This window comes from Carya illinoinensis, chromosome 4 (genome assembly GCF_018687715.1).
Source record: "Carya illinoinensis cultivar Pawnee chromosome 4, C.illinoinensisPawnee_v1, whole genome shotgun sequence".
Lineage (NCBI taxonomy): Eukaryota > Viridiplantae > Streptophyta > Magnoliopsida > Fagales > Juglandaceae > Carya > Carya illinoinensis.
Genome location: NC_056755.1, coordinates 42,595,000 through 42,617,803, shown reverse-complemented (window position 1 = coordinate 42,617,803; position 22,804 = coordinate 42,595,000). Strand labels below are relative to the sequence as shown.

General features: G+C 36.4%; 1 protein-coding gene and 1 pseudogene across 1 annotated transcript; both read right to left on the bottom strand.

Annotated features, from left to right (window-relative positions):
- Positions 1–226: 226 nt before the first annotated feature.
- LOC122306533 (uncharacterized mitochondrial protein AtMg00810-like) lies at positions 227–1,087 on the bottom strand. Its single transcript, XM_043118958.1, has 2 exons — positions 796–1,087; positions 227–714 (listed from the first exon to the last, which is right to left on the bottom strand). Exons 1-2 carry the CDS (start codon positions 1,085–1,087, stop codon positions 227–229), a joined length of 780 nt encoding a protein of 259 aa, XP_042974892.1.
- Positions 1,088–16,015: 14,928 nt separating this feature from the next.
- Positions 16,016–18,573, bottom strand: LOC122306586 (annotated as a pseudogene).
- Positions 18,574–22,804: the final 4,231 nt, after the last annotated feature.

Here is a 22,804-nt window from a genome sequence, read left to right as displayed (position 1 = left end):
GAGCTTTGGTGAGGATATCGGCTAATTGGCAAGAAGAGGGTGTGTAGGCAGTTGAGATGATGCCCTCTTGAATTTTGTCCCAAATTAGATGACAATCTAATTCGTTGTGCTTGGTCCTTTCGTGAAAAACTGGATTGAAGGCAATGTGTAGAGCAGACTTGCTATCACAATGGAGTAAGGCTGGTTGAGGATGAGGAACCATGAGATCAACAAGTAAGTACTTTAACTAGACAAGCTCACAAGAAGTAGCAGCCATAGAATGGTACTCAGCCTCAGTTAAACTACGAGAAATGGAGGTTTGCTTCTTGCATTTCCACGAAATGAGAGACTGCCCAAGGAACGCACAGTAGCCAGTAGTAGATTTTCTTGTATTTGGGCATGATGCCCAATCGGAATCACAATAAGAGATTAATTGACAAGAAGATGAGGCAGGAAATAATAAGCCTCGGCTAGGAGATTTTTTGACATAATGCAACACCTTGTAAGCTGCTTGAAGATGTGGAAGCCGAGGAGCATTCATGTATTGATTGAGTAAGTTAACAGAAAATATAAGATCAGGTCGTGTGATTGTTAAGTAAAGGAGTCTCCCAATGAGCCTTCTAAATTCTAATGGATCGTGTAGCAGTTGGCCTTCATCCTTAGTGAGTTTGAGTTTCGGGTCCATGGGAATGAAGCTAGGCTTGCAACCAGTTAAGCCAGCATCATCAAGTATGTCTAGGCAATATTTCCTTTGGCATAATTGAATTCCAGATGAGTTGCGAGCCACCTCCAAACCGAGAAATTATTTAAGTGTACCAAGATCTTTGATCTTGAATTTTGATTCTAGGAAGGCCTTGAGAGCTGAAATACCATGGGGATCATTAGAAGCTACAATAATATCGTCAACATACATAAGTAGAGCTAGAAAGGATGAACCACTGCCTTTAGTAAAGAGACTGTAATAAGCTCTTGACTGAGTAAATCCAAATTGTAACAAAGAAGAAGAAAATTTAGCATACCATTGTTGAGAGGCTTGTTTGAGGCCATACAAACTCTTGTTTAATTTACAAACTTTGTTCTTTCCTTGAACTGAGTATCCAGAGGGCATTTTCATGTAGACTTCTTCCTCCAAGTCTCCATGAGAAAAAGCTTATGAACATCAAATTGATGAAGTTTCCACCCTTTGATGGTAGCCACGGCTAGTAAAGTTTTTATGGCGACAAGTTTTGCTACCGGTGAAAAAGTTTCATGATAATCGAGACCCTCCTCTTGGGTATAACCCTTGTTAACTAAACGGGTTTTGTGCCTTTCAATCTTGTCATTTGAATTGTATTTAATTTTGTAAACCCATTTTGAACCAGTAGTCTTTTTGCCAATAGGTAGATCAATAACATCCCAAGTTTTGTTCAGTTCTAAGGCAGCAATCTCATTGTCCATTGCAATACGCCAGTCTAAGCTTTTTACAGCTTGTGCATAAGTAGAAGGTTCAGTGTGAAGAAGTATAGAAATGGCAAAAGCAGCATGTTTGAGAGACAATTTAGCATGAGACAATACAGAATGTAAGGGACATAAAAGAGTAGTTAGTGAATTACCTTTGGTCTCTGAACTTGAATGGGAAGAAGTGGGTGCAATGACTTGTTGACAGGAATAGTCCTTGAGGTAAGTAGAGGATTTTTTTGGTCTTGTGGATTTGTGGGGAGGGACTTGTGTTTGAGGTAAATTAGAGGAAATAGGTAATGTTGAAATTTCTTGGATAAGATCGGATTGGTTAATGGGAGGGGTGGGATGCGTTAAATTTTGTTTAGTAGGAATGTTAGAGAGAGAGGAAAGAGAAGCTTGCTGTGATGGGAAAGGTTCTGTGGGAGAATCAATGGGTGATGACAGCTGAGGTGAAGTTGATGTTGTGGAAGGGTCGATATGTGACGATGGTTGTTGTTGAACTGGTGTTGCTGGAGGTTCGAGATGTGATGATGGTTGTTGTTGAGTTGGTGCTGCTGGAGGGTCAATGTGTGATAATGATTGGTGTTGAGCTGGTGCTGCTGGAGGGTCAATATGTGATAATGATTCGTGTTGAACTGGTGTTGCTGGAGGGTCGATATGTGATGCTTGTTATGGTGAAACTGGTGCTATTGGAGGGTCGAAATGCTGGGATGATGAATATGTTAAAGAAATGTCAGAATATGAAGGTGGAAACTGGGTGGTATTGGTATGTAGAGATGCAAACTGGGATGTGGGGATGGATTGGGTAGTGGAATGGGTAGTTTTATAAGGAAAAATGGTTTAAAAAAGGTGACATCTCTAGAGTAAAAAATGGATTGGTTGAGTAAATCAAATAATTTGTAGCCTTTGATGCCGAATGGATATCCAAGCATAATGCATTGTTGTGCTCGAGAGTCAAATTTATGTGTGTTTTGTTTGAGAGTGGATGCATAGCAAAGAAAACCGAAGGTTCTCAACTGTTGATAGGATGGTTTGGTTTGAAACAACAATTGATATGGACTTTTGTTTTGCAAAATGGGGGATGGTGTTTTGTTAATGAGGTAGGTAGTAGTTAAAATACAATCATTCCAAAAGGATAATGGAACACCAGATTGAAATTTTAAGGCACGGGCAACATTTAAAATGTGTTGATGTTTTTGTTCGACAATCCTATTTTGTTGGGGGCTTTCGACACAAGTTTTTTGGTGAACAATTCATTTTTGCATGAAAAAATTAGTCATTGAAAATTCATTTCCATTATCAGATCAAATGGCTTTAAGTTTAGTTTGGAATTGTGTTTCAATTAATGAACAAAAAGATTGAAGTAAAGGTCAAGTTTGGGATTTGTTTTTGATTAAATAGACCCAAGTGGATCTAGTAAAGTCATCAATAATTGTTAAAAAATATTTTGAGTCATCATATGCCATTTGGGAACAAGACCCCCAAATGTCATAATGAATGAGATCAAATGATTTTGAGGCACGGTTGTTGCTAAGAGAAAAATGTAATCTGTGATGTTTGGATAAATGACATGTAGAACATGGAACAATGGAATTTATAGAAGTTAAAAGAAGTAGATCTTTCTGTAATAAAGATAGGCGGGAGTTAGACAAGTGCCCGAGTCTACAATGCCATAAGCTATGAATGTTTTGCTGAGAAGTAATAGATGCAGAAACAGGTTTTTTATTGAAAGGTAAATTGGATAAAATGGAGGATAAAGCCGTGGGAAGCACTCCTATCAGCCGAAGGTGATAAAGACCATTGACAACCTCACCCTTCTCAATTGTGCTCCAAGAAGAAAGGTCATGCACATAACACTCATTAGCAAAGAAAACAAAGCAAGAATTAAGATCCTGAGTTAATTTTTTGGTTGGAAGGAGATTGAATTTAAAATTTGGGATGCATAGAACATCTTTAAGAGTAATGGCAGAGTTAAGTTGAACAATACCTAACATTGGTGTGATTGCAATTTAGAAAACTGACTTTAAAATCAATTTTTGTGGGTGAGGAAGTGTAAAAGGAGGTGCAACAGATCATATGATCTATTGCATCGGTATCTATGATCCAAGGAATAGAATGTGAAGATGTTATATGAGAAATCAAGAAGCAGGAAGCTATACCAGATATGGTTGAAGGAGAATGACAGACTGGAGATGGATCGGTGGACTGAACCTGATTCACTGCTGGCTGTGTAGCTTGTGATTGGAGTAAAGCAACGAGATGCTGATATTGCTCCTTAGTTAGACTTGCTTGAGAGTTCTCATTGATCTGTCCTTAATAAGAAAGACTAATTTGATTAATAGAAGGGTCAGAACCTTTAGATCGAGTAGCAAGCTTATGGCCAGGGGGATAGCCATGCAATTTGTAACACCTTTCTGTAGTGTGACCAACAAGATGACAATGTGTACATGTGGGTTTCTCAAGATTTGGATTGGCCTTGAAACACTTTTCCAAAGAGTGACCTGAGACTTTGCAAAAAGTACAAAACAGTTTGTCTCGACGTTGAGAGGAAAAAGGTTTGGGGATGTATCGGTTGGCTGGGTATTGAATTTTGGTAGCTAAGGCCAAGGTGTTAGGGAGATTGGGAAGATTGGAGATCTACTTACTCTTCTCTTCATGTTGGACGAGAGCATAAACTTCACTCAAACATGGGGTGGGTTTGAGAAGAATAATCTGAGCTTTGATGTTGTCGAATGAATCATTGAGCCCCATGAGGAATTTCATCATCCAATCCCGTTGTTGGTTCTCAAGAACAGGTTTCATGGCACCACAAGAACATGATGGAATAAATTCAAAATTGAGAAGTTCATCAAACAGACCTTTTAACTTGGAAAAGTAAAGACTGACATAATCATCACCTTGGGTGAAATTGTGAATAGATTGTTTTAATTCATAGATGCGTGGCCCATTGTTTTGGGCAAAACGTTGCTCAAGTTCAATCCATAAATCATGGGCAGTATCCACATAAATGACACTGTTTTTTATTTCAATGGACATTGCATTTTGGAGCCAAGTTACAACCATATCATTACATTCAAGCCATGGTTCTAACAAGGCATCCGTGGAAGAGGGTTCAAGAAAAGTACCATCAATGAAACCCAGTTTCTTTTTGATTCGTAGTGAATGACGCACGGTGCATGCCCAAGAGTGATAATTTTCAGCAGTAAGAGGATGATTGGTGAGTAGTGTCACTGGACCATCATTTGGGTTAAGAAAATAAGGACTAGATGGATCTTTTGGGTTGTGGGTGATGAGAGGTGGTTTGTTGGTATTTTCAGTAGTCATTGAAGAATGGAGAAAATAAGAAGAGATAAGAAAAAAATGGAGAAGTCGATGCTTTTCAGTTAGCTCTTGATACCATGTTGGTTTCGGTAGCTTTGATCATTTACAGAGAAAACAGAGAGGTGAAATGCAGAAAATGTAAAAGAAGATACGTTGCTTGTACTATATCATTCAAATGTTTACCTATTTATAGTAAGCATATAGAAATAAAAGAATAAGAATCTCTAACTAATTTGTACAGTCTGTATAAAACAGAATTACAGCTCATTGCATTCCAGAAGCATCTTTGTTGAGCTGCGTTATCTTTGTTGAGCTGGAGCATTCGTCTAAGGTGGCTACTTGATGTGGCAACTCTAACAGAAATAGCTAAGGAAATCCAAGATTTTTCAGAATCTTGCCCAAAAAGTCAAAATCTCAATTATTGAGTAAAAATAAAATATGTAATAAAATAAGTATGTTGCTAAAAATCTGGTCCAAACTGAATTAATAAGAATCATCATATCTCTAAAAGTGATAGGGAAATATTATCTAAAAGAGAAAAATAACTTGACAATTTGGAGGAGAAGATAACTGATTATATATGGAGTTGAAATGGCACTACAATTGATAACAAATGGCTGTTCTGAGTTTATAGACACTATGAAAATTCCATCCATTTGACATCTATATATCAACCCACTGACTCCAACCTCTTCCCCTTCACTTCCACAACACAACACCCCCCCCCCCCCACCACATCTCTCTCTCCTTAAAAAAAAAAAAAAAAAAGATCCAAAAACTAGGAAAAGGCCAAAGGGAAAGAGTAAAAAGGATAATAAGATCAAGGCTGTGTAAAGCAAATAAGCATTTTAATCATTGAATGAATCACGAATTTGACTATGAAGTAGTTATAGAGGTCATAATTTAACGAACATTTGAACAGGTTTCAAACAATTATTATCCTAACTGGAACAAAGAATTAATTTATACATATATCTAAACAAATGGTCATAGCATACCTTAGCAATTACTTTAGCAGTCTCTTTATAGTCAAGTCATCTAGAGATATTAGATTTTGCTATAAACTCATCAACTAGACGAATTCCAATGTTATAACCCCTGTGGGATAATTAACTTTCCAATTTTACAATAATATTTATCAAAAAAATTGTAATAAGATAATCAACAATGTTGGATGAGATGCTCTAATATAGACATTTGCAAGTTGTTGGCAGCAGAAGATTATTGACAGAAACAATGGAAGCATGAGAGTGGCAATCGAGTAATAGAGCATTTAAAAGGGTATAATTCAATCAAGGCATTTATCAAATAATCCCTCTTCCTCCCACCAGAAATAAAAAATAAAACGGAGAAAATAGATCGTGGAAGAAAAGGCAAAAATAAAATCCACCAAAAATTAATTAACTATGACTGAAAATTTCTTGATAAAAACACGACCAGATACATCAATTGCCCAGGCTGCTTTGGCAATTGGCTAAGTGGTATCATTAATTCGGCAGGATGCATGCACATATATATATATATATATATATATATATATATATATATATCTGAGAAAAGGCAAGAAGATTTATAAAGATGGTGTTGACAACAAGGAGCCCGAGTTATATATGTATAATGGGTAGTGAGAAACAATGAAAAACTGAAGTATAAGCAGTAATAACTATCTGTCAGCTGCAGCGTCCAAAACATGCTTATAATGTCGTTACTTCAAAGGTTCATACCATTAGAAAAAGTTTTGACAATCACACGATTTTTTTATGCATAATAATTGTAAACATCCAGGATATTCCATAATAATTAAAAGTATGTTTTAAATTAATTCAACACACCAGTTTCCCTGTAAAAGAAATTCAACTATGTTTGAAATTATTAAAGCTATAATAATTAGCCCACATTGCCTGGAGAGTATGTCAAAAAAACACCTCTTAACATTCATCTTGATAACACTTAACAATTTATATTGTTTACTGAGTTGGCAATGAATACGTTGCGGCTCTCATGCAACCATGTGCAACATGGCCAATCAGTACTAGCCACCCCCCACGGGGTCTGGCTAAATTAGCATTTCAGATATAGACTATTAGTTAAAAATAATATGCCAACCTGCCACAAAATCGCTAACTTTTGTGAAAGATTCCCCTCTAAAGTTAACATAAGGCAACAGATTTCTAATGTACTTTGTTTTTGTGAATAAAATTGCTAATTACTTACTAAAACAATCAGGCCACAGCAGTTACCAACAGAGTTGAAATGAGCATAGCGCAGATACTGGGTTCTTATGCAAGTTGTCAGGATAGAGGCAATGTCAAGTGGGGAGAATTCATCGTTGAGCATTGAGAATTCACAAATTAAAGGCCAACGTACAGCCAAAAGACAGCAAATACTTAGGACCTTATATATTGGGCTTTAAAATAAATATAATAATAAGGTGGCACAGAAAATTTAAAAGTAAGGTCGGGGTTAAGTACCATTCTTGTATACTACTGCTGTACTTTCTTTCTATTAATAAAGCTTCTATTAATAAAAACATTAAAAGTAAGGTCGGCGTCGCTTGGTTTCTGCTTCAATCTATCAGCTTTACTGGTTAAGCTCATGGTCAATAAAGGATGCAAGGTAGGACAACCTTAAGAGTTTCAAATGGGGAAGGTCACATGAAGGAAGGTGGGGGGAGGGCTGCTAAATGTTCCAAGGGGATGGAGGATTGATTGAGCGTTTAAAGCAAGCTTCATGCACCATACAGGTCCGTTTAAAGTAGTAACAAATAGCTACTGCAGGGAGTTTAAAGAGTCAAGTGCACAGAGAACCACAGGAGAATAAACACGGGATCTGTACGGAGACTTAACCGTAGAACTCGACCTATAAGCGCAAGACAAAACCTTATGACTAGTTGGGCTTATAACCTACTAAAAACAGCCCACCAATAATATTTGGACACGTACGCATTACATCTTTGTTTTCATGTCACCGCACCTCACCTGATTAGTATGTAGAATACTCGTCTGACATGAATTTTAGATATTAAAAAAAATAATATTTTGAATGTTACCGTCTTCTTCTTTCCTCTCATCTATTTTTGTTCTTCTCTTCCAAATATGGAAGCTGCAAACTATTTTTTTTTTTTTTTTTTTTTTTTGAGAAATCCAATATAAGCATTTTTTACTTGGGTTGGTCTCCTTAAAGACAAACACGAATGCTATTGGCTTGGATTTAGATGCAGCTTTGATATGCTTGTAGGGATCTGTAAACACTAAACTGTAATAAAGCAGCGAGAAAATTTGCTAGACCCCATAGGAAGGAACTACAAAAGTGCATACATGGGCTTCTGAAATGACAACTTTTTAAGCGTTTTCCTACGCTTGGAAATAAGTTTAGCCTGATTTCATCTTCTTTTGGGTTTAATGTTTTTTTTTTAATCCAGAGAAGTTTCGGCGGCAAATAATTAGATGGATTTTCTTTTCTAGAAATATAAACATTTTTTATTTATTTAAAGGATGTTTAAATTTGAAAGTTTAGGAACCCAAACAATTATTTGGTTTGATTCTTTCAATTTCATAAGAATGACAACTTCATATATGTCAATGACAACCTTTCAGAAGATTAGACTCCACCTGCACATTGGCGAAGATACTGTAGAAGAAGAAACTATGTAAACTCTTTAAAGAATTAAACAAATGTTGATATGGGTTGGAACTTCCTCAAGTATGGGGGTATATTCTTACTTCAGTTCCCTTAAGAGGAGATCTTGGAATGATAAATGGAGTACTCGCACAAATGAGAAATGGATCTGCAAGGAAAGAGGTGGGACTGATTGTTGAGAAGCCGAATTCAGAGCCTGTGAAGGAGAATGATAATAAGTTGGTAGAGGGGGATAATAATACACATCAGGTTTCAGTCGGGGGAGAGAAACAGTTGGTGGTGTTAGATGGAGAGGTACAGGCAGAAGAGGTACAATTGGATATGTTCTTACCTGCGGGGGAGGCGGAGGTGGAAAATCAGGGAGCAGTCCTGCTGGTGGAAGGTGATACGGGGCAGATAGTATTGGAGAAGGAGAGTGTAGGGTGGCATGGTATGGAGGAGAATGTCTTGATGCAACCTAAGGATGGAAAGAAAGAGGGTGATCTGGATGTAGTGCATGAAGCTGGAGGAGAGGACTAGGATAATATAGGAGTAGGAGTGCAATTGGAGGGGGAGGATTTTCTCTTGAGGCAATCAGGGGAACAGGTGAATAAGGATGTGGTAGAGGATGGGGAACTGGTTATTGAGTTGCGTGGGCAGTCTGATTCTAAATTGAACACAAGGATTGATAACCTTGCTAAGGGGAAAGCATGCAGCTCGGATTCTGAAAACGTGAGTCCAAAGTCTGTCAAACAGAATGTTCGGAGATCGACAAGGGTGGTTAGTAAGCCCTTGAAAATTAATTTGTGATGCAGAACATTTTTTCCTGGAATCTGAGGGGTGTTAACACGTCCCAAAAGAGATTGAGTGTATTAGTTAAAAAGTTCTTACCAAGTATAGTAGCTGTTGCGAAGCCATTTGTTTCAATGAATCGTATGCTGATGTTACAGAGCAGATTAAATATGGCTAGTAGTGTATCGAATGAAGTGGTGGGAGGAAAATTATGGGTTATGTGGATGGCTGGGATGCAGGTCTCGGTGTTGGATATTTCAAACCAATAGATTACTGTGAGTATTTGTGATGGAGATAAAAGTATGTGTTGTTCTATGGTTTATGCAAAGCGTACGACCAGTGAAAGGAGGGCGTTGTGGCAAAGTCTAGTAGAGGGTGCAGATGATACGATGCCTTGGATAGCAGTGGGGGATTTCAATGTTATTAGATATGATTCTGAGAGGCGAGGAGGGAGTGCTAGACCGGCTGTAGCGGTGGATGAGTTTAATCTGTTTATTGAGTCTGCTGAGTTAACAGAACTGAGGTCTAAAGGGAATCATTTTTCCTGGTGCAATGGACAAGAGGTACTGGCTCGTAGATGGTCTCGACTAGACCGGTCGCTAGTTAATGCTGCCTTCCTGGAGTTATTCCCGAACGCCAGTATGCAGTATCTTTCGCGTTGAACATCGGATCACTCACCGCTTGTAATTCGGTTGGAGGAGTTTCATAGCTCTTATGGGTTCCCTCCGTTTAAATTCCATCAAATGTGGGTGACTCATGAATCCTTCTTGAGTTGTATTGCTGGGGCATGGGAAGATGATATTGAAGATTACGGTATGGTGAGGTTAGCTCGGAAGCTTAAATGGCTAAAGCCTATTCTACAAGTGTGGAATCGTGATGTGTTTGGCAATATTAAAACCCAAATTGGCTATTTAGAGGAGAGGTTGGCCAGGTTAGAGAACAAGCTGTAGGTTGAGTTTCATGCGAAAGATGAACAAGACTATCTGGTCACCAAGGCATAACTGGATGTGTGGTCACAGCGGGAGGAAATCTGTCTTCGCCAACAAGCAAAACAAAGTTGGCTTTCACATAGGGAAGCTCCGGCTCAATTTTTTCGGTCGTTCAAAAATATAAACAGTAAGGTGGTGCATGAAATGAAGCTTCAAAATGGTACCTAGCTTAAGAGTGCGGAAGAAGTGCATAAGGATGCTGTAGAGTATTTCACAAATTTTCTGGATCGGAGCATAATCAAGTGGAGATGGTGCCAAATTTAGTTGGTTTAATTCAATCAAGTATCACAGAGAAGGAAAATAATATGTTGGGGTTGCTCCCTTCAATCCAAAATGTAAAAGAGGCATTGTTTGCAATTCCAGTGGATAGTAGTCTGGGATCGGATGGATTCGGGTCTGGATTTTATCAAGCTTGTTGGCATATTGTTAGCAAGGATCTTGTTGGGGCGGTGCAGGATTTTTTTTCAGGTGCTGTTTTTCCAAGAAATTTTTCAACCTCATTTTTTGTGTTGATACCGAAGGTGGTTGCTCCTAATGGTTTTGATAAATTCCGGCCCATTAGCTTGTGCTCGGTTTTTTACAAAGTTTGTGCTAAAATTTTGGTTAGTAGGCTTTCTACTTTACTTCCAAGGTTGGTGTCTTTGGAGCAAGGGGATTTTATTTCAGGTAGGAGCATCTTTGATAATATTAGCCTAACTCAAGAGTTAGTACATAGTCTGCATAAACCTGCTCGGGGAGGAAATATTATTTTCAAGATTGATATGGAAAAAGCATATGATAGTGTAGCTTGGAGTTTTTTGCTGAATGTTCTTCATCACTTTTGGTTTTCTGTGAGTTTCTGTGGTTTGATTAATAGATGTATATCCCAAAATTGGTTCTCGATTGTGATGAATGGGGTTCCTAAAGGTTATTTTCATGGTGGGCGGGGGTTAAGACAGGGTGATCCATTGTCACCATGTCTTTTCATTCTTGTCGAAGAAGTTCTTTCTCGATTGCTCAGACAAAAATTCATGGAAAAGAAGATTGGCACTTTCTCTCTTCCAAGGCAAGCCCCATTGATTTCTCATCTTTTATATGCTGATGATATTTTCATTTTTGCTAATGGGGGTTCCGCCTCGGTGCAGGAAATTTCAAAGTCTCTTAAGCTCTATGAACGATGGTCCGGGCAAAAGGTTAGTTCCTCAAAGTCTTCTATCATTTTTTCGAAGCAAATTACGAGTAACCGAAGGCGGAGGTTATTGAGAATTTCGGGTTTTGTGGAAGGCAAACTTCCGTTTAAATATCTAGGTGTGCCAATTTTAGCTGGTAGATTGAAGGCATTGCATCTTGATGACATTCTTGGTAAAATTAAAAATAGAATCAAGGGATGGCAAAATAAAATACTACCCAATGGATCGAGGGTGATACTTTTGCGCCAAGTACTTATGAGTTTACCGAACCATTTACTATCTACGGTTCACGCACCAATATCTAAGTTGAGAAAAATTAATAGGAGTTTCAGTAATTTTTTTGGGGTGTGAAGGATGGGAAACCAAGGAAACATTGGAAGTCTTGGGAACAATTGTGTCTCCCGACGTCCGAAGGTGGCATGGGCTTTCAAAATTTGCAGGATGTGCAAAAATATTTATTTATGAAGTTCGCATGGAAATTACTAATGGAAGATTCGCTTTGGTCACAATTTTTCAAAGTGAAGTATATGTGGGATCGTCATGTTTCTTTGTTACAGCAGGGGAAAGGTACGAGGTTCTAGAAGAAGGTGCATTTGTGTCTCCCAGAGGTCCTGAGTAGGTCCAAGTGGAAACTACGTAGGGGAAATGTCTCCTTTTGGTGGGATACATGGATGGATGATGGGCCAATTGGTGAGTCGCATGGAAATGTAGTGAGTCCGGAAATGAAGGTGAAAGAATGCTGGCTAGAGAATGAATGGGATGATGATAAGTTGATCCGATTAATTGGGGAGGAAAAAACTCGTGAGGTTATAAGGGTATTACGTAAACAACCGGAGGGGGATGATGTGTTAGAATGGTTAGAGAATAAGATAGGGTAGTTCACGGCACAGAGTGCATGGAATTGTGTAAGAGTTCAGGCTCCTGAAGTCAGGTGGGTGGGCTGGATATGGCATTCGTGCTTGCCAAAAAATATGTCGGTTGTCATGTGGAAGGCATTAAATAATGCTTTGAGTGTCGATGCAAAGCTGAGATCAGTGGGTATACCAATAGTCTCGAAATGCAACTGCTATTTGGAGGGTGGTTTGAGGACTTGAATCATGTCCTTGCAAATGGTAATTTTGCAAAAGAAGTGTGGAAGAAAGTTGCAGAACAGGTGGGACTTGGGAGTGTAACGGCATCTAATTGGAGAACTCTGGTTGACATATGGTTTCGAAAGGCTAAGAAAGGATCACAGATGGGGCAGCTTTTGGGTTTACTTCCTGCGATAATTACGTGGTTGCTCTGGTTGAGAAGATGTCATTCTCGGGCAGAATGGAAAAGTGAGTCTGTTAGTCAGATATGGATGCAGCTGAAGCACTGGGTTGTTAAAATTGGAGATAAATTAAAGACAACAAAACAACAGGCAGACAGAGATATACAAATTCTGCAGGAAATGCAGATTCCAGTTTCTATTCCGAAGAGGTGTTGTCCTCGCTTGGTTCGTTGGTCTCGACCGGATGAAGGAAGATGGAAGCTGAATGTTGATGGAGCGTTAAGGGGAAATCTAGGGCTAGCAGGAGCAGGGGGAGTTTTGAGGGATTTGGCTGGGAAAGTGAAGATGGCTTTTTCCCTGAATCTAGGATATGATACAAATAATTATGCAGAATTATTGGGATTATTACATGGTATTTAGTTGGTGAAGGAACAAGGCATAGTGGATTTTGAGGTTGAACTTGACTCTTGGTTGGTGGTTCATTGGATAACTAAAAACTGATGCAATACCTGGTATCTGGAGGATTTTTGGGAAGATGTAATGGACACTGTACAGGGGCTTAATGTTCGTATATCTCATATTTTCAAGGAAGGGAATCAAGCGGCAGACTTCCTAGCTCGTTTGGGGGCGGAAGGCCGGAATGAGAAGTGGTGGTTGACACAGGAGGTACCTACTTTGCTGAGAGGGATTCTAAGGCTTGATAAAATTGGCTTCCCTTCTATTCGTAGGTAGCAATATGGGTAAAGGGGTTTTTTAGTTACACGGTTTTTTGTTGGGTTTGTTTTTGAGTTGGTGATTTGTAGTGTTTTCCTTTATATTTTTTCTTCGGTTTTTCTCCGCCAAAAGTGAGGGTGAATAAAAGTGGAAGGAAATCACATCTTCCTCTCTTTAAAAAAAAAAAAAAAACAAAGAAAGAGTCTCATTTACGTTGTTCCTTTCCTGTATGCGATTTGCTTGTGTCTCGGTGAGATGAATTTCGAAAGGGGCAAGGCAGTTTTGTACGATTTGAACTGCAGGGACGAAGAGAATCTGAAAGGGGAAAGAATGATCTTGTGTAGCTGAGACTATTTTTCTTATGGTGTAAATTCTGACATGGCTGATTCTAATAGGAGGGCTGTTTATTAGAGATAAACGGCCAGACTGCTTAGAAGCGGACCTGTAAGCGTAAATGTACTTTTTATTTTTTCTTTAATAATTCTTTATACATCTTTAAATATTTTTAAACAATAAAAAAAATACAAATTCACTAATGTTCACTTCATTGCTTATTAAGTAAAAAAATTAAACATAAAATATAAAAAAACTCAATCATCATTTTTATAAGTCAAAATTAACTAGTATTTTCCTTTATATTAATAGGTATATTTATTGTGTGGACATATAATTATAATTTTTCAAAAAGCTGTACCTCCGACCAATGAGCACGATTTGAAAGCAGAAGGAGAGAAACAAGATAATTTCTTGTGCAAATTCGCTTATTAATATTTCCTCTTGAATTTGGAATGTCTTTGAATGGTTTTTTTTTTTTTTTTTTTTTTTTGTAATGCAAGGTACAGGTCCAAATAGACAAGTCTATCTCGATCATATAAGTCTTTTGTAAAAAAATGAATCCCCCTAAAAGTGATATGTATATATATATATATATTTTATACTTTTTCAAGGTAAAATTTACTTTTCTTACAAAAATCTATACGAAATTTCTGACTCGATCGAACAGATCATCTACTACTAACAAAGCCAAGCTGGAGTCTTTGACAAGTAATAATAGAATAATATTCAGACTAACAGTAAACGGTATAATATATATTTTGAAAATATCGATCCCTTATAGTGCTCCCAAATATCTGAAAAGTCTAAAAGTTCAAATACAAGTCCTCCTTCCAATTACCTGAATTAAAAGTCTACGTACGCGGGTACTAGCTGCTAGCTGCCTCATTCAAAGTCTTTGTATACAAACAATCACTACTACTAAGACGAAGACACTTTTCCTTTGGGAGAAAACCATCTTTGTAAAGTTATGAAAGAATTAATGCTTGATTATAATTTCTGTTTACTCTCACTCTCTCTCTCTCTGAGTTTTTGAGCTAATTTAGGTTGGGATTAGGAAAACAAATGTTTTTGGGATGGCTTGATTAAGGAGGAGGAGGTGAGGTACTTATAGGGCTTGTTTCTCAAAGATTTATCAGCAGTAATACTGGGTAAAATGGCTTGACTAGTGCCTACGTATTGACATACGGATCGGGGTTTGACTGAGCCATGGGTTTGAAGGTTGAACCAGATCAGTTGGAATGGATCAAATGCGGTACCTTGAACGTCGAACGCTAAGCCACCATATATAATGTCGGCCGGGAACGTGGACTAGTTTATATTTTTACTACTACATTCAGCTGGTTCCTGATGATTTTGCTAGCTAGCCATTCAAAAACATTGAAAACAATATTATATATAGTATATATATATATATATTAGTATTGTTAATTAATTATATATGTCTTTGAGAAATTAAGAAAAAAAAAAGGTGTATTGATTTAACCAACATAGATTATAGTTATGCTTTGGAAAAAAAACAACAGAAAACGAACTCTTAAAATATCATAGAATTCGCTATAATCCCGGCCAAAATTATCGATTTCGATAGTTTCTCTCAAACTATCAAAAAATTGTAATGTACCCATTTTCTCTTTTAAAAGACAAATTTTTTCAAAACAATATTTCTCTTATAAATACTTGGAGAAAATCAAAAGATATTTTTTAATATTTTGAAATGTATTAATATTTTTTCTAAAACAAATTCCCATTTTATTTTTATTTTTAATTTTAAAATTATTTTTGATTTTTTCGAATTATATTTAATTTTTGATTTTTCTTATCTAGAACATACAATATGTAGAACTTTTTATGGGGATTAGAGTACAAATTTTTGGTCGTTTAGTTTGAGAGAGTCATGAATATCAAAATTGCTAGTTTTGAAAGTTTTTTTTCCCGATATTTTTAGTGCTGCATTCCGCGGGTTCGTGATCCAATTAACCAGTCAAAAACATTGAAAACTACGCTTTAAGAGATGAACATTGACAACCGTATTCTTGACCTGGGTATCAAGTTAAACACTCAACATTTAAGCCAGGCTAGCTGGCTTTGTTCATTTTTATTGAAGAACCGAGGTTTGTATTTAACTATGAAAGGGAATGAAGAGGGGAGAAACTACAACCCAAAACCTTGTTGGGAGTACTGTTCCCTGTAAAAATCAGTGCTAACTGCTAAGCAACTATTTTTGTTTCAAATTACCGAATATGGATAATTTGTCAATAGCATGCTAACTTTGTTTAGTGTTTATAAGTAATAGCACCATAATCTTCTCAGGAATAATAATACAACAGGAACTGAAATATTTGTTCAGCTGTTGAGAAATAGACCTGAATTCATGGAAAGTAATGCACCGAGGTAGAAGACGAAGATAAATAAATAGTCTGGACAATTAACAAAACTTCTACAAGAGCATGCTTTGGGGTCATCATGCATCTCTTTTATAGCCCAAATTTTGTTATAGCTGCTATCTTTTAGCTGAACTATAAAATCAGTTTAAAATTACCATTTTAAAGTAAACTGCTGCCTACATCCACAACCTACCCGATTCATGGCCTCAATGCAATTTAAAAGACAGATCACAAGATGAAAAACTCTATCCATATATTTACAGAACAAGATCATGCAGCTGTCTGTGAAGTTAGATTACGAATAATGAATTTGTCAACATCAGATTCCATTTTTCTTCAAGGAGATGCATTGAGTCACCTGAGCACAAACTTACTGGTTAAATAACTTGGAAAGGGCGGCCATCAGCTCCTCCTTCAACTGTTCTGCACAACCACCTTGAGTTCGAATGGAGAACGTATGAAAAACCTTGTCATTGTCCATAGAAACATTTGTCTCTTCAGCTACAATCTGTTTTTCCCTAAACACTTTGATGACTCCAGAAATCAGGTGAGCATCCAATGAGCAGCTTATCATTACAACCGAATCGTCTTGTCTGTCCTGAAAATCAAACTCTGGTGCTGGGAGTTTTTTATGCTTATTTTTTCCCAGCTCCTTTTCAGTTTCCAAAACCTTGATCTTCATCTGGAGATCAGTGATATATGTAATAGCATCACCAAGCAAAGAGGCCTTGTCCATCTTTGATATATTTGGGACAACCGCTCTTAATGCATAGAATCTCTGATTAAGCTTCTCACGCCTCTGCCGCTTTGCTTCCACATGATTCAATGGTTCTTCTCTCCCGTTGGCAGGCTTTCTCCCTCTCTTTCTGGGTTTTCGCTCATCAGGCTGAGATGATAATTCATCCCTAGACATCTCCAAACTAGAAACTATATTTTGGGGATTAAAAGCCCCAACAGCCATCTGGTTCAACTGTGGAAACCGTTTGTCTTCATTATCATCACCTTGACATTCATTAGAAGAATTTCCATAAACATGATTGGTACCTATTGCTTGTACTTTGAAAGGTTTCTGAAATAAAACCAGCGTCGTCTTCAACCTTAGGAGAAAAATTAATATTGACCGAGCGTGATTTTGTACCACCTAGACTAAGTTCATGTCCAAAAATCTTTGGAAATACCTTTGACTGTACAGAATTAGATTCCCCAAATGTAGTTTTAACCATGTCCACAATATTCTGTTCTTCTGGAACTGCTTTGATCGAACCAAGCTCCACAACTCCAGATTTCACAGGCACAGACACCGCAGTTTGGAACCCAGCCAACCTCGCTAGAAATGACCTCTGTTGATAATGATGTAAACAACTAGGCATATCTGAAACCCAAATTGATTTACCAGATGCATACAACTCCCCGAGTCCACAATTAGATGAATCACACCGAAAAGTAAAATACATTGAGGTAAGGTAAAACATCTCAACAGCCGACACTCCCGCTAGACTTGCTGCAAAATTATCCTCATCCGACCCACCAAATGAAGCGTGAAGCTTCTGAAGCACCAGCTTCTCCACCCCCTTTGTCCTCTCAACTCCCTTCAAACTGCCATCCCCACATCTATTCAGGTCTCCAGCTCCCCCACGTCTAAGGTCTCGGCAGTATCCATTACCCCATATCAAGGCAGAACCACCAGATCTCAAGCTCACAACCCGCCACAAAACTGCATAATTCCAATTGGACCCTTCAACAATCTGGCACAAGCCCTTCTGGACACCCAAATCCCCAGACCTTGGAACTAAATCTGATAACGTATTTTCGGAAGCAGATGAAACCAAGAACTCGCACGCTTCTGTACCCACCACTGACTCCACCATGGCCCTATCTTCTTCATTCACCCAAAATTTCTCACCCATCTTTCGCCTACCACAATTATCCTACGAAAACCCTCACCAAAATTCTCAAACTAAAAAACTTTGGAGGATTCAAGTACACCCAATTAAACACAGGAAGGCCTCAAAAATACAAATATAGGTAAAACTCCATAAACACTTCACCGAATTAAACAAATATCAAAATCCAAAGATAGAACTACATATGTTAACCGGTGATATTGAAACTGCCCCGAAATTCAACAGATTTCAGAAACTTATCTCCACCCATTTAGCAGGTCTTTCAAACTACCTCTCCAAAAGAATCAGATCAGTTCCCAGTGAAATTCATTTCTTACCACACTAAAACCAGAAAATTTTAAAGAATCTAGGTCTACCCAATTAGCAGAACTTTGAAAAGATCCTAAACCAGAAAACAAGTTCAGTTCATTTCAAAGCTCAAATTTTAGGAGTCAAAGCAAGAGTCGAACAGTTTCGAACTTGAAGTAACAGACTTCACCTGAAAATTAAGATGAGTTTCAAGATCCACCAGTCTCCCCTGACTACCACAAACACGCCAGACAAGTAGATTGGTTTCAGGCTTTCAGCCGCAGATGAGTCAGGTCTGAAAGATGGTTCCTTCTGAATCTTTCTGCACTTTACTCCCACACGCCTCTTCGGGGTTTCTTTTTCTCATTTTCTCACGAATTATTATACTTATTTAATTTTGTATATTAGTCTTTTTTCAGGGTTTTGGGGGAAATTACAGTATGACACCATCAGATGTTGACAGATGAAACGATAGTTTGTCTGCAGTTTACAAGGGAGGAAAATGAAACGACAGTCGCTTAGTCACCATTTTCTTGATGGGACGTCAGATATCCAAAAATTCTCTTTGGATGTGCTAGCCGTTGGAGTCACCGTTAGGCATTTTTTTGTTTTTTGTTTTTCAAATTATTTTTTAATACTTTTAAATATTTTAAAAAAATATAAAAAATTTATAATAATATTAAAAAAAATTTTCTTAATCATTAAGAAAAAAAATTAGCTAATGGTGGACCCCAACGGGAGCTACCAGAGGTGACCTTAGTGTTTTTCATTCTCTTTTACACACCCCTATGTAACTTGTCTCATTCTAATTTTAGATTGAAATCTTTGATTTTTAAATTATTAAATTTATCTTAATTTAAAATCTCTTTATATATTATTAGATTAATAATCTTTTTTAACTCAATAATTCTTTATAAATTAGAGTTACAATCTTTTTTAATTTTTCATAAATATATTTAAATTCATCTTAACATCTAAACGCATTTAAACTCATCTTAGATAAGACTCATAAAACTCATTTCACAATCTCAACTCACTATTATTCATAAAGAATTTAACTCAGTTCAAAATACAAACAGTACCATCTTCGGAATCAATCATCATCTCACTATTTTTTTCTTTTGTATGGCATTAAATAATTAAATGATAAATAGTTATTTATTTAAGTAATATCACATTAAAAGATATACGAGAATGATAAATAAGAGAATAATGAATAACACTTCTTCCCGATATATATGCGATCCATTCCTATACATGAAGCGTGCCAATTGTGCCAAGACATTTTGGTACGATATATGGAGTTATTATAATTCACGTTCAAGTGATGAATAATGAATATCGGAAAACTCAATAAATGCACATGATCGGCCTTTTCCTGAGCCAATCAAAGAAAATTTCGAGAATTTTTTAAGAATTTGTTTTTTAAAAATGTTATAAAAATTACATAAAAATAAATTTATAAATAGGTATGTTATATTTATTTTAGTTATTTCTAGGAAAAGTCACCCTCCCAGGTCATTGCAAAAAGGTAGCACTAGCACATGAAACGCGGTGTACATTAATTGAAAAATCTTCTATATCTCGATCTTTAGGAAGAATTAATTGACAAATTGATGTTATATATATATATATGAATGAGATGTTGGATATATATATCTTGTACGTTAATTTACTTGAACTAAAGTTTTTTCTTTTCTCTTGTTAATTTTCTTTACAAAAACACCTCTGTTAATTTTCCAATGCTTATATTTGTTTTTTTATGAAATGTTTTTTTATTAGGTTTTATGAAAGTTGACGAGAAAAATGAGAAAAAGGCACGCGTTTGAGAAATCTTCAAACGCGTGGTGCATGTGCGTGTAATATTGCCTAGATCTACGTAACTAGCATGCAATTACATGGTAATAGTAATATGGCCGGCCAACCGCCGTCACTGAGAGCATCTCTTTTTTAAGAAAAGATCTGCAGATGGTGGCCGCATGAGATATATACATATTAATAGGTATCATTTATATATAAATATATACATATTAATTTCTCGGAAATGAATAGCTAGCCCCTCCTCCCGGCGGCCGATCGAGGCACAAACGCGTTGTACATTTGGAAAATTTTCTTTCTTTTAATTTGGTGATTTAATTATTTTTGTTTTGCCTCCGATCGAATTAATATCTCAAGTACCATATGATATTGTTTCTGATATATAAGCACAATTAGTTAAATCTATGATCAATATATTAATAATTAGTATATATTTTAAAGATGAAACAAGATCAAGAACATATATATAATATAAAACTGAAATATTAACATGTATATATATGCATCAGCGTTATTTATATTACACATGACCCGTACTTTAACACAAGAGACTTACAGTACTAGAAATTAAATAGATCGAGATCATCATGCTTTTGTAATTTCCTACGTACATGAATCATGATTAACACAATGAAAAACAAATTAATATTATTGATCATATATAGTCACCGCCATATATGGCAGCTAATGAAGCATCCATGCATTGATTATTATACTAGTGAAGGCTGCAGGGCGGTCCAGGAGTTGGGATGTATGTGCAAGAATTGGACCCCGAAGGTGGCACCGGAGTACGATTCGGAAACGAGACTGCCAGCTTCTCCACACCGTATTTTAGATTTGTTCCACCACCCATCGGCCTGATGGCCTGACCAAGATAAGGCATGACCATGAAAATCAAGAACAAAACCATCACCACTTTTGCAATAGTATTACTATTAATACTGCTCAAAAGGTGGTTTCTCTTCACGCAAGACATTGTTTCTATGAAGAAATTAAGGGAGGATGTGATACTCGATATAAAATCGTAAGAGATCGATCGAGCAGCTTGGACGTTGGAATTAGAATTGGATGAATATTATGTCTTTGATCTCACATACATATATATATATATATATATATAGGTATACCAGCGTGCATGATCTTAGAAATTCAGGGAAAATTTCGCATCATTTTCCTAGAGAGGTAAATATGCTTCTTGCTATATATATTTAATATTTTACGCCTCTTTCGTGCTGATCAACATGCATGCATCTTCTTCTATATTGAGAAACTTTCTGGAAATTAAAGCTTAATTCGTACGTACTGATTATGGCAATTTTGCTTTTAGCTAGCCCTTAAAATAGCGGCCAATAAATGTCAGGTGCACGTGCGTGCGCCCGCCATGAGAAAACCACAGCACTTGGAGCTTAATTAATAAAAGCGAAGCAAAAGAGAACAAATATCTAGGAAATTGAAAGGATTTGAATAACTAAAAAGTCTATAGGTACTTAAGCAGGAATTAAGTGGATTAACTGGTACTCAGTTTATCTTTTAATAGTGGGAAGAAAGTGTGGTATATGTACGTATATTAATTTTTTTTAATTTTTTAATAGGTGAATTATATATATATATATGTTGATCAATTTTCAGCAGTTCCCCTTCCTTGAACCTTTTGATAATAGCTAGTAACTATTTTTTTAATTATTTATAAATAATAGTAATTAACAACTATTTACAAACAGTTTATTATTATTTAAAAATAATTCAGTAGTATTATTTTATTATTATTTATAAATGATTTAAAATACTCTTAACACCTAAAATGAAGACGGAATCACTTTAAAATCTCTTTTGGGCTTAATTCTCAGGTCCTTCCTTGAACCTTCTAAGCAGTTCGTTATTAATTTGTGAGGATGATATTTTGACAATTTCACTCCTTTTTGGACGTATATATACAGCTTATAACATACGTACGGGACAAGCAAACTATAATAAGTTAAGCTGCAACTACTCGTCATTATAACCCGAATCACCCGGCCGGCCACTTGATCTTTCAAACGAAGCCGAGATCAATCGCTTACCTTTAGCGCAGCAATATCGGGAAGAGTTCCTTAAAATTTACTGTGAATTATACTGTTTCATATGTGCAAGTAATTCGGGTGTGGGTACGTATGTACTACGTACGCCTACTGTTTTGCATAAAGAAATTAAATTAAAGGAAGGAAAACACCATGCGTGCGTGCGTGCGTGCACGCATGCATCCACCTGACCTGTTACTGAAATTAATTAATATTTATTTAATTAGGACAAATATATATTAGATAATTAATTAATGATATGTTTTATAGGTTGTTGCAATGTCCCAACAGTAATTAAACAAAGCATTGGTTCTAAAGCCAGAAAGAAGACAAAAATTCGTGTATTTAAGAAAGTAAGGCCCCGTTTGGATGTCGAACATATCTCATTGGTACCGTACACTGATTTTTTCTATTTAAATATATTATATTTTATTTTTAAATTTTAAATTTTAAAAATATCTCCTTAAATAAATAATAATGAATTGAAAATATGACATGAAGAGTAACAGTACATAAACAGTATACACAGCATAATTTGACATGAACAGTGAGTAACAGTAAATAATTTAGCTACCTTTATTAAATAATAAGATTCACACATTTTTTAAATTTAAAAAATAAAAAATTATCTCTATTACATCTTACTATTTAAATATATTTTTTTATAAATTATTTCATCTCATAGTAATTTAAAAATTTATTATTATTTAAAATATTTTATTTAATCTGTATATCTAAACGGC

Excerpts from the sequence above, each read along its gene's own strand:
- LOC122306533 (XM_043118958.1), bottom strand. The coding sequence starts at position 1,087 with ATGCCCTCTGGATACTCAGTTCAAGGAAAGAACAAAGTTTGTAAATTA. Across the intron at positions 715-795 it reads ATTCAAGATCAAAGATCTTG|ACATACTTGATGATGCTGGC; the intron begins GTACACTTAAAT and ends AATATTGCCTAG.